Source organism: Streptopelia decaocto (assembly GCF_964273445.1).
Source record: "Streptopelia decaocto genome assembly, chromosome: 2".
Classification (NCBI taxonomy): Eukaryota; Metazoa; Chordata; class Aves; order Columbiformes; family Columbidae; genus Streptopelia; species Streptopelia decaocto.
Genome location: NC_138655.1, coordinates 5,898,864 through 5,912,342, shown reverse-complemented (window position 1 = coordinate 5,912,342; position 13,479 = coordinate 5,898,864). Strand labels below are relative to the sequence as shown.

Sequence of the window (13,479 nt, the reverse complement as noted above, 5' to 3'; positions counted from 1 at the left end):
AAACCAGCTTCTAGATGGTAATCACTGAGGTGGTTTTACATGTCTTGAAACTGCTTTTCTAGGTATGTTTCTTTCAATACTTCTGCCATCGGCATTTGCCTTAGGACTTGGTACTAGCAGCACACCATTAACGCACCCAGCACCCTCTCCTACTGTGCTGAAGGATGTTATCCCCAGATGTCAGGATGAAAAAGTCCATCCTCATCCATCCTCATTAAGAATCCTAAACTATTTCTTCACTAATCTTAATAGAGATTTTCACGCCACAGCAATTTATAATCCCAACAGAAGCGGCACAGGGGAGTCAAAGTCATGGATACTCGCTTTTCATTTACTTGTTGAAACACAGATATGGGAATTAGGAGAACATGAACATATTTGATACAACTAATAATTTAAAGCCAGGGAGAAGAGAATGGAGGAGGAATGACATTCCTTATTTCTCCCTATTAATGCTTTTTATAGATGCCTCTTTGAAAGGATATCAGCATCCATCAGCACACAGAGCTCAGAGCTGGGGCTTGGACAAAAACACACCATCTAGTTTTTTTTAAAAAAAGGATTATTGTTTTTACACTGAAAGCACAAAATGGTAGAATCAGCAGGAGGTGATTAGTGCCAAAAAAATATGGGTTTTGTACAGCGAATTAACACAGAAGGTGATTTAAAAGATAGGATTAAATCAGAGACAAAGGTGCAGATTGATAAAACTCCCAACCCTATCCCTGTCAAATCAAACACAAATCTCCCAAAAGCACTAAATCCCATGTAATCATTGCAAATTCCTATTGTCTTAAAAGGGAGCTGGATTAGGCCTCTAATTCAGTTCTGTAAAGTCTGTTTGGTCCAGATGAACAACTGAGTGATGGACAATCTCTATGACGTGGTCTCAACAGCCTCCACTATGACTTGCCAACGTAATCACTCCCAACACTGGAATAAAACTGCTTTTGCCCATTACTGCTAAATGCTTTTTGCCTTTCCACCTAGCAAAAAAGCAATATCACATCTAATCTCACAAGTTCCCAGTGAGCCAAACACAAGATACTGTCCCTTGAATTCTTCCTGAGACCAACAAAGGCTTTCCATTATTTACAAATCAAAAGCATTTAGAGACAATCAACTTTATTTTTTTATTTAAAACAAGGAATGCCCTGTCACTATTATATAAGAAAAAAAATATACATCCGCCTATTTATACCCATCCTAATCCAAGCATTCAAAAAAATGTAATTCTTATTCATGCAGGTAATTTCTGCACAAAAAAAAAATAATAATAATAATAATAATAATAATAATAATAATAATAATAATAATAATAATAATAATAATTTTATAAATAAAATAAAAATAACAAAATGCACTCTTTAGTTCCAACAATTCTTATGATCAGCCTTAAAAATTCCACTTGCAAATTGTTGGAACGGTTGAAAATGATAAAACTAAAAACATAGTTAAATCAATAGGATTATTTGCTTTTGATTATTAATTCCATTGCTAGTTTTTCTTGTGTTTTTATTATGCATACCAGTTTTACAAAGTGCATGCTTTATTTTATTTTATTTTTTTTTTAATTTTGAACTGGCAAGCTGAAATGGTCCATCTTTTCCTGCCTTTTTTTAATGTCAATGCAATCTAAAATCTAGCATTAAAAAATTTATAATGATACACCTGGTATATTGGCTGCTTATGGCGCATGCTTGTCTTGGCAAAAGAAATACAAATAAATAAAATCAAATTGGCTCCCCTCCCACCCTCCCCATTTCTTTTGGAAGCAATCCAAAAGTTAAAAGCAGGCTGGAACACAATTGCTTCAAGGGAAAAAAAAAAAAAACAAACAAACAATAAAATAATAATACCTGATGCGTCAATTTTTTTGTCACATGGCACTGTTTGTGGGATTGCACGCACACGCACACCCAACACACACGCAAGCACGCACGCTGCAACCTGCTCGTGAGGAAAGTAGTTTATTAGGTCAGGAGTGCCAGCGGCACATGAAGGCTCCCAGCTGTGTGTGCAACTTTGGATTTGGTACCCACTTCACGTCACCTTGAATCCTCTGACATCCACCGAGGGGGTAATGTAAGGCATACTTTGCTGGAACAGTAAATAATCCATGCTTCATGCTCAAGAGCTGAGTCTCGGAGGAGGACTGGCTTTCTCTGCTCCCTTTGGCCTCGCTCCGTCTCACACAAGGAACAAAAAGAAAAACCCCAAAACAACGGAGAAGAACTGGGGCGAACAAGGAAAGCAAAAGAAGACAAATCCCTTTAAATGGACTTTCGCCTTTTCATCAGCCTGTGGTTATCTGTAAAGCTGTGCAACCCAGGTGAGACGGAGCTGACAGGAGACGGGAAAAGGCTGTTTTTTAATGTGCTTGGCGAGATCTCCTCAATCTTGTAAGAGATGGAGTGAAAGTACTGGGGGTTCAGCTTCGAGCTGAACGAATTTTGGTGGGACACCACCCGGCTGGTGTACTCGTGGGACCTGTAACACATGCAGGAACAAACTGACTGAAGGTCTGTTACTTCGGCCTTGTACCGTGGCCGACCATGCTGGGGGTCCTCTTGGATGTGGATAATCATGCTGTTGCGGTTCCCTGCCAGGGATGCCCGTTCCTCAGCATCCCGCCTCTCGTCCTCGCTGTTCATGGTTAAGAACCTGAGAACAACCAGATTTAGAAATGCCCCGATGACTGTCAACCCCACCAGAATGTACATAAAGCTAAAAGCCACGTAGAGAGGCTTCTTTTGAAGGGCCCCTTTGGTTTGCAGGGCCACATAGTCTCCAAACCCTATCGTAGTCAATGTTATAAAGCAGTAATAGTAAGCATGGAAAAAGCTCCATTCCTCATACTGGGAAAAGGCTGCTGCTCCAATGCAGAGTGTTCCCATGCAGGAGAAGAAACCCACAGTGACCATGTTTTCCATGGAGACCTCGGTGCTCCTCATCCCACAGCACTTTTTGATGCGTTTCAAGAGGTACTTGACGAAGGTGTTCATGCGCTCGCCCAAGCTCTGGAACATGACGAGTGTCAGTGGGATCCCCAGGACCGCGTAGAACATGCAAAAGGCCTTCCCCGCGTCTGTCCCTGGGGCGGCGTGTCCGTAACCTGGGAGAGGGAATGAAAAGACAGGACAGTCAGCAAGGCAGGTGATGACCACAGGAATTGCAGAGACTCTGATGCCGCAGCGAGATCCAAAGCTGTGGGAACATTGGAGTCACACAATCTGCCTATCTCGTCGCCTATGTCCTGTATCCGGAGCAAATAAAACATAGAATAACAAAGTTATACACACAGCAGTGGGAAAGATGAAAGAATGGGCAATCCATCCTACTTCAGTCTCCTAAACAACATCATACTGCGCTCATTTGCTAAAGAAATTTTACATCCATTCTGTATTACATGCAATAGCAAAAACTTTGGAAATAGGTGGACTTGCCCACAGAATTTTTAGAGGAGTTGGTGTTGCCCTGTCCCAAAACCAGAGTACACTGATGGCATCCAAATTCTATGTCTGCTGGCAGCATGGACTTGACAATGTCCACAGACCCACCAACCAAAAAACCTCCTTTTCACACTCTTCCATACTAAACAAACCATTCTCTTAGACAATATATGAAAGCTACTTGCTGCTCAAACACCACAGGACTTCAGGGGTTTAATGCCTGCTATATCTTTAATTATTGAAGAATAAACAACTTATCATGTTGTTTTCTATTTTTACAACTTTTACAGCTAGTCTGGCAAAGGCATTTGTGTCAGGATATTAAACTAATCCAGGACAGAAGATGTAGCAAATTTCAAAGCGTAGTTTACAAACAGTAAAATCACGGCTAAACCTTTATTCTGGATCAAACTGTAAGTATGGGGAAGTCTGTTTTGAAATTATAATTTCACTTTTTCACATCGCACAGCTTTGAAAATCTACATTTCTTACAGCTAAGATTCTAAGTGACAGTACTAAAGTCTCCAAAATGGGATGGCTGGGACCTACGAGGCCATGGTGTGGATTGACAATGTGGGTACCACTTTCCAGACTCCCCTTAAAGTCAATGAATAGAAATATGCACTTCACAAGTGCAGCTCCTCTCATCTATGCCTAGGTGTCTAAAACAGGTCAATGAGTTATTCTGAGGAGACACCTATTTCTCTATGGTCCTTATAATAGAAAGCTTGGGACAGAACTCAGTTCAAGATTAATATACCTAAATTTTGGTATTTGTATGTGTCCTAGATGGCCAAGCTCTCACTATAGTCAACAAAGACTTAATGAAAACAGCCAGTAGTGAGTTATTTAACTGACCATCCCAACACTTGTCTACCTTGTGGCAAGATGAAATGACAGTACTGACTGTTCCATTGACCATATTCATTAGGTCCCTATTGGACTGACTAGACATCTCTTCACTGCAGAATTTAGACATCTTCTGCACAGGTAGACAACTGCATGCAAACAGCCAATTGTGGGCATCTCAATTATGAGTAGAGCTCCATGCTCAGTGACTAGCTTCAATATAGTTGCCTGCATTGTAGACACTGGGAGTTTAAATCAGCTTTCCAGAAAGAAGCATCTAGCATCATTTGAGGCCCCTGAGATATCAGGATATGTATAGAGGGATGGCAGATGAAGCATAGGGTGTACAGCAGACCATCACTCTTACAGATCAGAAGCTGGAGGTCAGACAGCACATGAGATACTAGTGGGGCAGGACCATTCTCTTTGTAGTGCCTCAGCCCTGCCCATCACCTTTAGACTCAGGCCATGGACCTGCTGCTCTGAATTTGTCCAGTCCTTCCTTCGAAACTGTTGACACTGCCCACCTCCTCAACCTCCTGTGGCAACATATGCCAGAAGTTTGCTATCTGCTGCGTAAAAAAGTACTTCATAATTTCAAGCAGATCTCCTTGTTTCAGCTAGTGCCCAGTATCAAAGTTCTATATCTACCCTACCTACTACTTTCATGACTTCAGCTAAACTCAGCTTTATCTCTGCCCTCGGTTTTCTCCTGCCTGAACTGGAGCCACAGCCTTTTCAGCTCCTATAACAGAAATTACATTTCCTTGATCATTTCAACATCTGTCTCTCAGCCTTCTCTAGCTCTATCACATAATTTTTGAGGTGCAGAGACTAGAACGCTGCATAACCCTCAGGATGTGAGCACACCACAGAGTCTGCAGTTTTACTAGGACAAAAATATGAACACCAAACGGCCTTCAAAATCAAAAGCAACAGTGGACAAGAAAAATAAAACAAGGAAATCAGCCAGAATGCCCTTCAAAAATCAACAGTTATTGCCTTAGCTCAGTTGCAAATTGTTGGCAGATGGATGGGGTGCAAAAATCTCTTTAGAAAAGAGGTACATAAATCAAAATTGGAAGTTCTTTTCAGGTTACAAACCAAAGAGATTCACCTGTTGCATTGCACCAGGTAGCCTGTTCATCATAAAAAGCAGTTTCCAAATTACCTGGAAAGGGAGGTGTCTTCAATAGATTGATGCTGGGTTAGTTCCACCTGACTGTCCCTCAATAAAGGCTATAATTGCCTCTCATTACTAAGATCAGCTTTTGAACTACAGGGGTGTTAATTAAACCAGGGACATCTTCCCATTTTATAGCTTTAGTTACAGCTGATAAAAAGAAGGAAAGCTTCAGAAAATGCGATTTTCCAGATGGTTGCAGAGATGGCAGTTGGTGGAAACAGGTTTCACTTTGGCTTCTAAAGAAAATGGTTGGGGCAAAAAAAAAGATTTCTTTTGATATGACTATGTCCTTCCCACTAAAGATATCCACAGAGACACTTTAGGGACATTGTAAAATATTAACATTATGTGCTTACACACTACTTCACAATTGAATAGATTTGTCACAGAGTTTGTAATCAACTTGGGACTCACAGCTCTTCCATAAAATAGGAATATATCTATATCCCTGTTTTACAGACAAGAATGTATAGGCACCAATAGGTTATATTTTCTCTTCAGTTCCTATAGGTAGACAGAATATCCAGAAATTCTGGTTTCTATTCTGCCCAATGTCACACACATTTTCCACAACATCAGAGAAATGTCTTTTACTGTATTTTAACTATAAAGCTGTGGTGGAAAAAAAAGAAAAAAGAAAAAGAAAAAAAAAAAGAAAAAATACTTTATTCATGAAGCTGGAATAAGACTTTACAAATAGATTCATGTATAAGGGATCAGAGTCATATATTTCTCAAGTGCAACATGGCTTTAAGGAATAGGCACCTTAGTCATTGTGTTCAGCACTCTGAAGTGGAGGGTTTCAAAATACACCAAAGAAAGACTTAACTCTCCATTACTTAAGCATTACAGAATCTCTCCAGCCATACAGAGAGCAATACATGAAAGTAAACTCCAGCAGTGCAAGTTCTCGGAAATTCAGCAAATCTCAAATTTAGAACAAACCACTGCCATCTTAACATCAGAGGCTGTCTCTGGGAGGAATGAGTAGGTCAGTAATTGCCAGAGGAAGCGGGGCAGAGAGAATCATTAATGCTAGAAAGTACACAGGGTCAGTCTCCAGGTACCTGGGTTTTACTTGTGTCAAGTAAAGGCAGAAGCAACTGCCCTGGTAGCAGATTTCAGCTACCACAATCCAGCCCAAATTCTGCTGCACGAATGCCACTTCCTTTTAGAGGAGTATAAAGAGATTAATCCACATGAACCATAAGAAGAACAAGGCTTAAAGAGAAAGGTTAAACATGACATTGGTATTTCTCTCTTCTGCAGTGAAGAAGAAAGATCAAAGAGAAGACCTTAGAATTAGGTTTAGCAAATGCATCTCCCAATAAGCCTTGGGGCTGAGATAACAGTGAGAAAGGTATAGATGGAGTTTTACATTGGACCACACCTGGGTAAATAATATTAGGTAATACTACCTATACTACTCTAGCCTACTAACCAGTTTGCTGAGGTCCCACAATACAGCAACATGACCACAGCAGGCAGGTTTGTCTAATATCTAATGAGATATAACCTGAATGATGGACAGTCTAAATTACTTTCACCTTGATTGGAAGTCATATCATTAGTGCTCTCTCTTTTATAACATCTCCCAGCTGCTTAGGCTTTCACCAAGAAGAATAGTTTGGCATGAATAAATGTGACGCCTCAGAGTATTACTCCAATTCTAGACTGCAGAGCAACAATGCACTGCAAAAGTCATCTCTCCCCAGTTACAGAAGGGCTGGACTACAGACATCAAGCAGGGTTGCAAGAACATGTAAGCAAGGGATACAAAGGGTCAGACCAGGAGGGCTTACACCAAACGAGTATTCTGTTGAGGTCTTCCCTGTCTTTGATTTTTCCATGCCTTGTCCTTGGAAAACTCTTAAAGGCCATGTGCATCTTTATGTGATTCTAAGAAAAAAAGAGTATACTGTTTTCTTATCTGGCAGAATGTAGCTACGAAAGTCTGGGGAAAACCCAATCACCCTCCTTCAAAGTTTATTCTTCTGTGGTGTCTTTCAGATGAGACACAGAGGGAAACTCCTCATTACAATCTATGTGAGGCCCATTTGGGACAACAAGCCAAAGAGCTTTCTCTCACTTCTAAATGGAGGTTGTGCCAAGGTACCACAACCACAGCATGCAGTGGAACACAGCACACAGCTACCCTGAATCCAGCAGTGACCCTCAAGCAGGTGGTTGGGGAAGAGCATAAGAATGGTATAATTACATGTGACACTTCCCCCAAGTATTCTTGTACCCAGCTTCATCATTTGGAGCTCAGGGAGTCTAATATGGTTTCACTTGTTCTAGTAACACAATGGAGTTCTCTTCCATGATCTTGGGCATCATGCATTGAATGTGTATAAACTTTTAGCATCAGCAACATCCTGTGGCAAGAAGGTCCATAGATCTGTGTGTTCTTTAAAAAAAAAAATCATCATTGCTTCTTTAATTCTCTCCCATTACTATCATCTGATATCCCCGCCTCCTCTATAGAAGAGAGCAGGAACAACCATCCCCTATTCCCTTTCTTTGTGTCACTCATGATTTTATAGACATTTTATCACCAAAAATGCCTGCATGCATGCCCTAGGCAAGTATCTCTGGCACTTTAGAGCCTCATGTGGACAGACCAGCTTGCTTAGATCTACATCAGTGATCTTTGCACCACGCTCAGCTGCAGGGTATAGACAGGCCCATAACGTCTGTCTTGTCGTCCAACACAAACACTCCTGAATGACACACTGCTTCTGGGACAAAAAGGGCCTCAGTAAACCATTTCATGCTATTGCAATGATGCAGACTGCCCAGAATAAGTAAATCCATAAGAAAAATAAAACATTATGGGAAAAAATCCTGAATACTTTCAGTGTGTTCCATCTACATAAGAACCACCTCCAATACTGCAAAGCGATACCTACTCCAGCAAACTAAACTGGGACAAGGGGTGGATTCTACCACCAACCCATGATTGTCCACAATCTTTAATCATTAGCACAGTTCCCATCATGGCTTTACCTTGGACCAACCAGCACTGTTCCAAAGTCTGTGCCTGGTCAACCCATGGAGGTTGATACTGGCCAGAGACCACTGCAGCTAAGCACCACTTTGGGGCAGTTACTTGTGTTTAGCTGTTACTGACACTCTCCATGACATCTCTGCTGGCCTCCATGTCCTACAAAACACAAGTCCTGCTGTACTTAGTAGCACAGATGGAGCTTGTGTAGTGCAAAGCAAAGGGTGTTTTTCTACACCAAGTTGTGTCAGAGATTGGGAGAGGTTTACCTCTAGATGTGCATCGGTACCAGGCCAAATACATGAGAAGTGTTAAAAGATAAAAATGAAATATGGGACTGGTAAGTTATTTATAGGTGATGTCCAGGTCAGTGTGTAGATGCAGAGAGGTTGAGCCTCATTCACATTCACATTCACATTCAATGTACAACAGCTTTTAGATGTCTTGGATCTTGAAACAACACTGTGTTATTCATGAGGGACACTTTATTTCTCTCAGGAGCAGGTTTCTCCCCTCATTCATCTACATATCATTCATCCCCATGATGGACTTTGGGCCTGGTTGTCTCTGACAACAGCCTCCATCCCCATGACTCAAGCCTTTCTTACTCATGCTGGCAGCAGCCCCGGCCGTGAGATAATGAAAAGGGGATAACGGCACCTGTTACTCAGATGAGCAAACATAATTCAGATTAAACCATTTTCCTGATGTCACACACTTCACTTCAGGGGTTCACCTACATCAGAGAAACTGCCACAGGAACAGGCTGGCTCTCCACTGGATTTACAGCTTGTGCTTTCAGCAGGGAGAAAAAACAACATGGCCTTCATGGTGCAGATGAAAGAGGTTTCAGTCAGGATCAGAGAGGGGTTTAATCTCATTGGTTGTAACTCATTTACCAGGACAAATCCATTGTCATGTAAGGAAATCAAGAGCACATCATGGATGCTACTGTACCTGGATGAAAGGTGCCATGTAACTACACCAGCCTCCTGGCATATGAGCACAGCTCCTTCTCTCTCCCAGATGCCTTGGCTCTCCCTGAATTCTGCTGCCTTTCTCCACAAACACCTGCAGGACTCTCTTTTTCTTTCATTCTCTTGTTAGTCGATCTCACTGCAGCACATCAACTGAGTAACCCCTTTTACTTCGCACAGCTTCCCCTTCCACCCTCAAAGACATCCTCCCCTTCCATGCTCAGAAGACAGTCTCTAATGTCAGGTCAAAGCATGGCACACAGCTCCCTGCAGGAACACACATCAATATGGGCCAACATCATCCCATGTTGTGAAGACATGGACATTGTGTGAGAGAAGGAAGGATGTGTCAACCCGCTGGTTCAACCTCAAATCTGAAATCCCTTGACAAAATCAGCACAGCCTGTCACCCCAGCTCGCCCCTGGTTTGTTATGACCACTTCCATGTCCTAGCTGCAGAGGAATCACAGAATCACAGAATGGTTTGGGTTCAAATGGACCTCTGGAGGTTTTCTAGTCCAACCCACCTGCTAAAGCAGGTTCAGCCAGAGCAGATTGAACAGGAATGTGTCCAGGCAGGTCTTGAATGTCTCCAGAGAAGGAGACAGAAGGTCACCTCTATGGGGCACATGGCAGAAGTGTTTCAGAGGTTCTCAGACTGCTTAGATTGGGCTTTCTTCCCCCCTCCCTGCCTGGACTCCACCACCAGCATTAACATGGGACAGGGTCTCATCTGCCCTGTTGAATGCCTACCTGTGACAGTGGGGGGACAAATTATTCAGTTAATTGAAGCAGAGAAGCTGGAAGTGTTCCTCATTCGGTCGTGTGCCTGTCACAGGTGTGTGCCCAGGCAGCTTCCACCCTTCCCACAGCTGGAGAGACCTGGGGGCTTCTCTGCTTCCCCTGGAAAAGATTTTGTGTTCCTTTTGAACTTATATAGTGACAGGACACAACTCCCTCTTTTTAAGAGATAATGCTTCTGCCTAATGAGGAAGCACAGATTTGGTCACAACATTTGGCCCTTTCAGATACCCACTGGGTTACTGCATGAAGGAATAGGTTTACAAGTTTAAACTGAGCCATAAGAAACTTATATTTTTCTGAATAGTTCTGCTTTTCTTTTCATTTCTTTATAAGGATGAGCCACCTATATCTGTATCTCTGCCCATCTGTCTTTCCTCCCCAAAATCTTTGAAGCTGCCCACCAATTTCCATCACTTAGAAGAAGCTGTAATGTGAACTTGATAGTTATCTGTTCTGCTTGGCCTGCCATCTGGCTAATTTGTGTATACACATAAAAGGGACGAAAAATCAACACACACATAGCGCACACTCAGTTGCAATGTGAACGGCTCTTTCTCTGACCAGTTACAGGAAAGAAACAGGAGTTGGGGGTCCTGCAAGATGCAGTGAGACATAGGGGCATGGGAGAGAATTGAAGGAATAGGATGTGTCCATCATCTTATGACAGCCTGCGAAGATGAGGATGCAGACCAGAGTTCAAGAGAACTGGAGGATATTTTGGAGCTGACAGGAAACCAAGTTTGACTACTGCTGCTGCTGCTCTTGTTTCTAGCAAATGACAAAACTTTTTAAGAATTGTTTTAAAAAAAACTTAAAGATTTGATGGTTCTACATTTGTTTGAGTTCATCGTTCTCTTTTTTTCTTTTTCACGTGAACCTTCTCCATTGTCACTAAAAAATGTCAGTAAATGAAGGAAAGTGGAAATTTCCAAATAGCCACGTGAAAACACTGACAAGCTTCCTGCCCATCTGTATAACACAGAAAACCTGATCATCTCAAACCTCCTCTTGTTCAACTTTGACAGCTTCTTACTGCTTAGGGAAGAGATGTCTGCGATTACTGTGTGGCGGTTGAGACGGACAAATAACACAGACAAAGTTACTAAGTACAAACAGCAGTCTCCATTTATTGCCACAAATGCCCTTTTATATATTCTTTACCAGTTCATGTGTCTTTTTGCTATTGCTAATTTTGCTAATGTCAGTGTTACTCTTTTACTCCCTTCTTTCTCACGGGTACACTTTAATATCTCCAGATACTCCTTTACTCCCATCTTTCTCACAGGTAGGCCTTAATATCTTCAAGGCTAATTTCTGTTCCCATAACCTCTGTCATGGAATCCATGGACCCACCGTAGTCCCCCACATTACTGGCAATATTTTTGAATAAGATGACAGAGCATCCAAGGTACACCTGGTATACCACCCCCCAGGACATCAAGGATGCCAACACTTGGCACTTCCAGACAACATTACCTCTACCCAACTCTGTGACTTCCTCTGTTTCAGAAAAGAGTCTGGGAAGAGGGACAGGGTTCCTCTCCAGCTATGTGAGGAGACTGGCACAGAAAAGAGCAGTGATTTGGGCCATGTTTCTGGCATAACATTTCTCAACTCTTCCTGAAACCAACAGCATCTCTTTTCTGGATTTCCAGCTGGGCAGTAGTTGACAGTTCCCTGGACTGCAGCTGGGCCTGGCCACCTTTCTGAAGAAATCAAGAGCGGTACAAATCGTCAGCCAGGCACACCACCAGGAGAGCATGTGTGCATCACAGGGACGCAGCAAGACAGATCAGTCAACAAGCTGGATTCTTGTAACAGCAAGAAAAACAAATCTCCAAAGTTCAAGGAGAAGCAGGATGACTGTGAGTCTTTGGGTTCATACATCTTTAGAGCTTCGTAGCAAGCTCAAATGATCAGGTTTTCTGGAGCCTGCACACCACCAACTAAGAATAAAACCTTTGTATTTGGACCAGAGTGTGTTTTATATCTCTTTGGCACTGAGATACGTGACTGCACAAAGCCCTGTAGCACTTCTGAGTCAACATATTTCCGTGCTCTCTGTTTCTGACTGCCCCTGGACACATTTTGTCCACTTTCTCCTCTCCATTTTGTTCTCTGAAACAGAGGATTGACCTGAGGCCCACATCACATTTAGTCCCAAGACAAATCACCCCCTGAAGAAGTTCTCAATCTGTAGAGAATCGTAGCAACCACTAGGAAAAGACTTATCAAGTCATGTTATCCATTCCTGGGGGCCAGCATGTGATTGTTCCCTACAATATATTCTTCAGGGCTTTGTCCAGTTTTGTTTAAATGATTGAAATAACAGGGTTTCTGCTCTCTCCCTTAGGAAATTATTCCCCTGTCTAGCAGATCCAGCTATTAGGAAGCTTTTTTTGATACACAGCCTGTATTTTTCTATGCTGTCTTTTATCACAGTGTTCTTTTATAGCCCTTAATCCAACACACCCCATTTCTCTCCATCATTACTTGCTCCTTTACACTTCTTGGAGACTGTCACAGCTTCATCCCTTAGTTAGCATTAGCTATAAACAGAGCTCTTTGAGGCAGAGTCCTGCTGCAAGGAAGACAATGGGTGTTTTAAAACATATAACTGGACTGAGATTTCAAATGTCTTCTCAGAAGCAGCTCCTTATGTGATCACTTTTACTGAACTTCTTTGAGATCCCTCTTGCTCTTCAGAAACTTTCAGGAACTTCGCTAGAGTTGTGCTCAGTCCTTATAGATACAAGACCATGGCAAGAGGGTTATCAGTTCCCTAGAATGCAAAATATCCTCTGGGTATAGTGATGTGGCCATCACTATAACATTGTCTTCATTGTATAGCAAACTACTCCTGATGCTGTCACTTCTTTACATTTCAAAGCCTCCTTTGCACATATGCAACTGCAATAAGCTTTATTTTTCCTCGGTCCCTCCTATTAATGGCCTTCTTGGGCAATTTTAACAGTTTTCTGTAACTGATTTTGGTTGCTCCCAGTTTATTGGCAATGATCTGAGATGTCTCCATGAGGGAGGAAGATGAAGGACTCACCACCTGCAGAGCTGGCAGGATGATCCAAACCGCACTCTGAGGGATCAGGGGGAAAATACATCAGGAAGAAGCATAGCGGCTCATATCTGAACAAGAGGCCAAAAATGAACGAGTTTCTTCTTCCTTCACTATGCTCTGATGACAGA

General features: G+C 42.1%; 1 protein-coding gene across 1 annotated transcript in view; it reads right to left on the bottom strand.

The window, feature by feature from the left end:
• Positions 1 to 2,273: 2,273 nt before the first annotated feature.
• Positions 2,274 to 13,479, bottom strand: part of KCNK9 (potassium two pore domain channel subfamily K member 9) — a gene marked incomplete at both ends in the record, with an annotated part of 86,635 nt that continues 75,429 nt past the window's right edge. The window contains one exon of the mRNA XM_082045531.1: positions 2,274 to 3,115. Within this exon, the coding sequence (XP_081901657.1) occupies positions 2,274 to 3,115 (842 nt within the window). The remainder of the gene's footprint in view (positions 3,116 to 13,479) is intronic.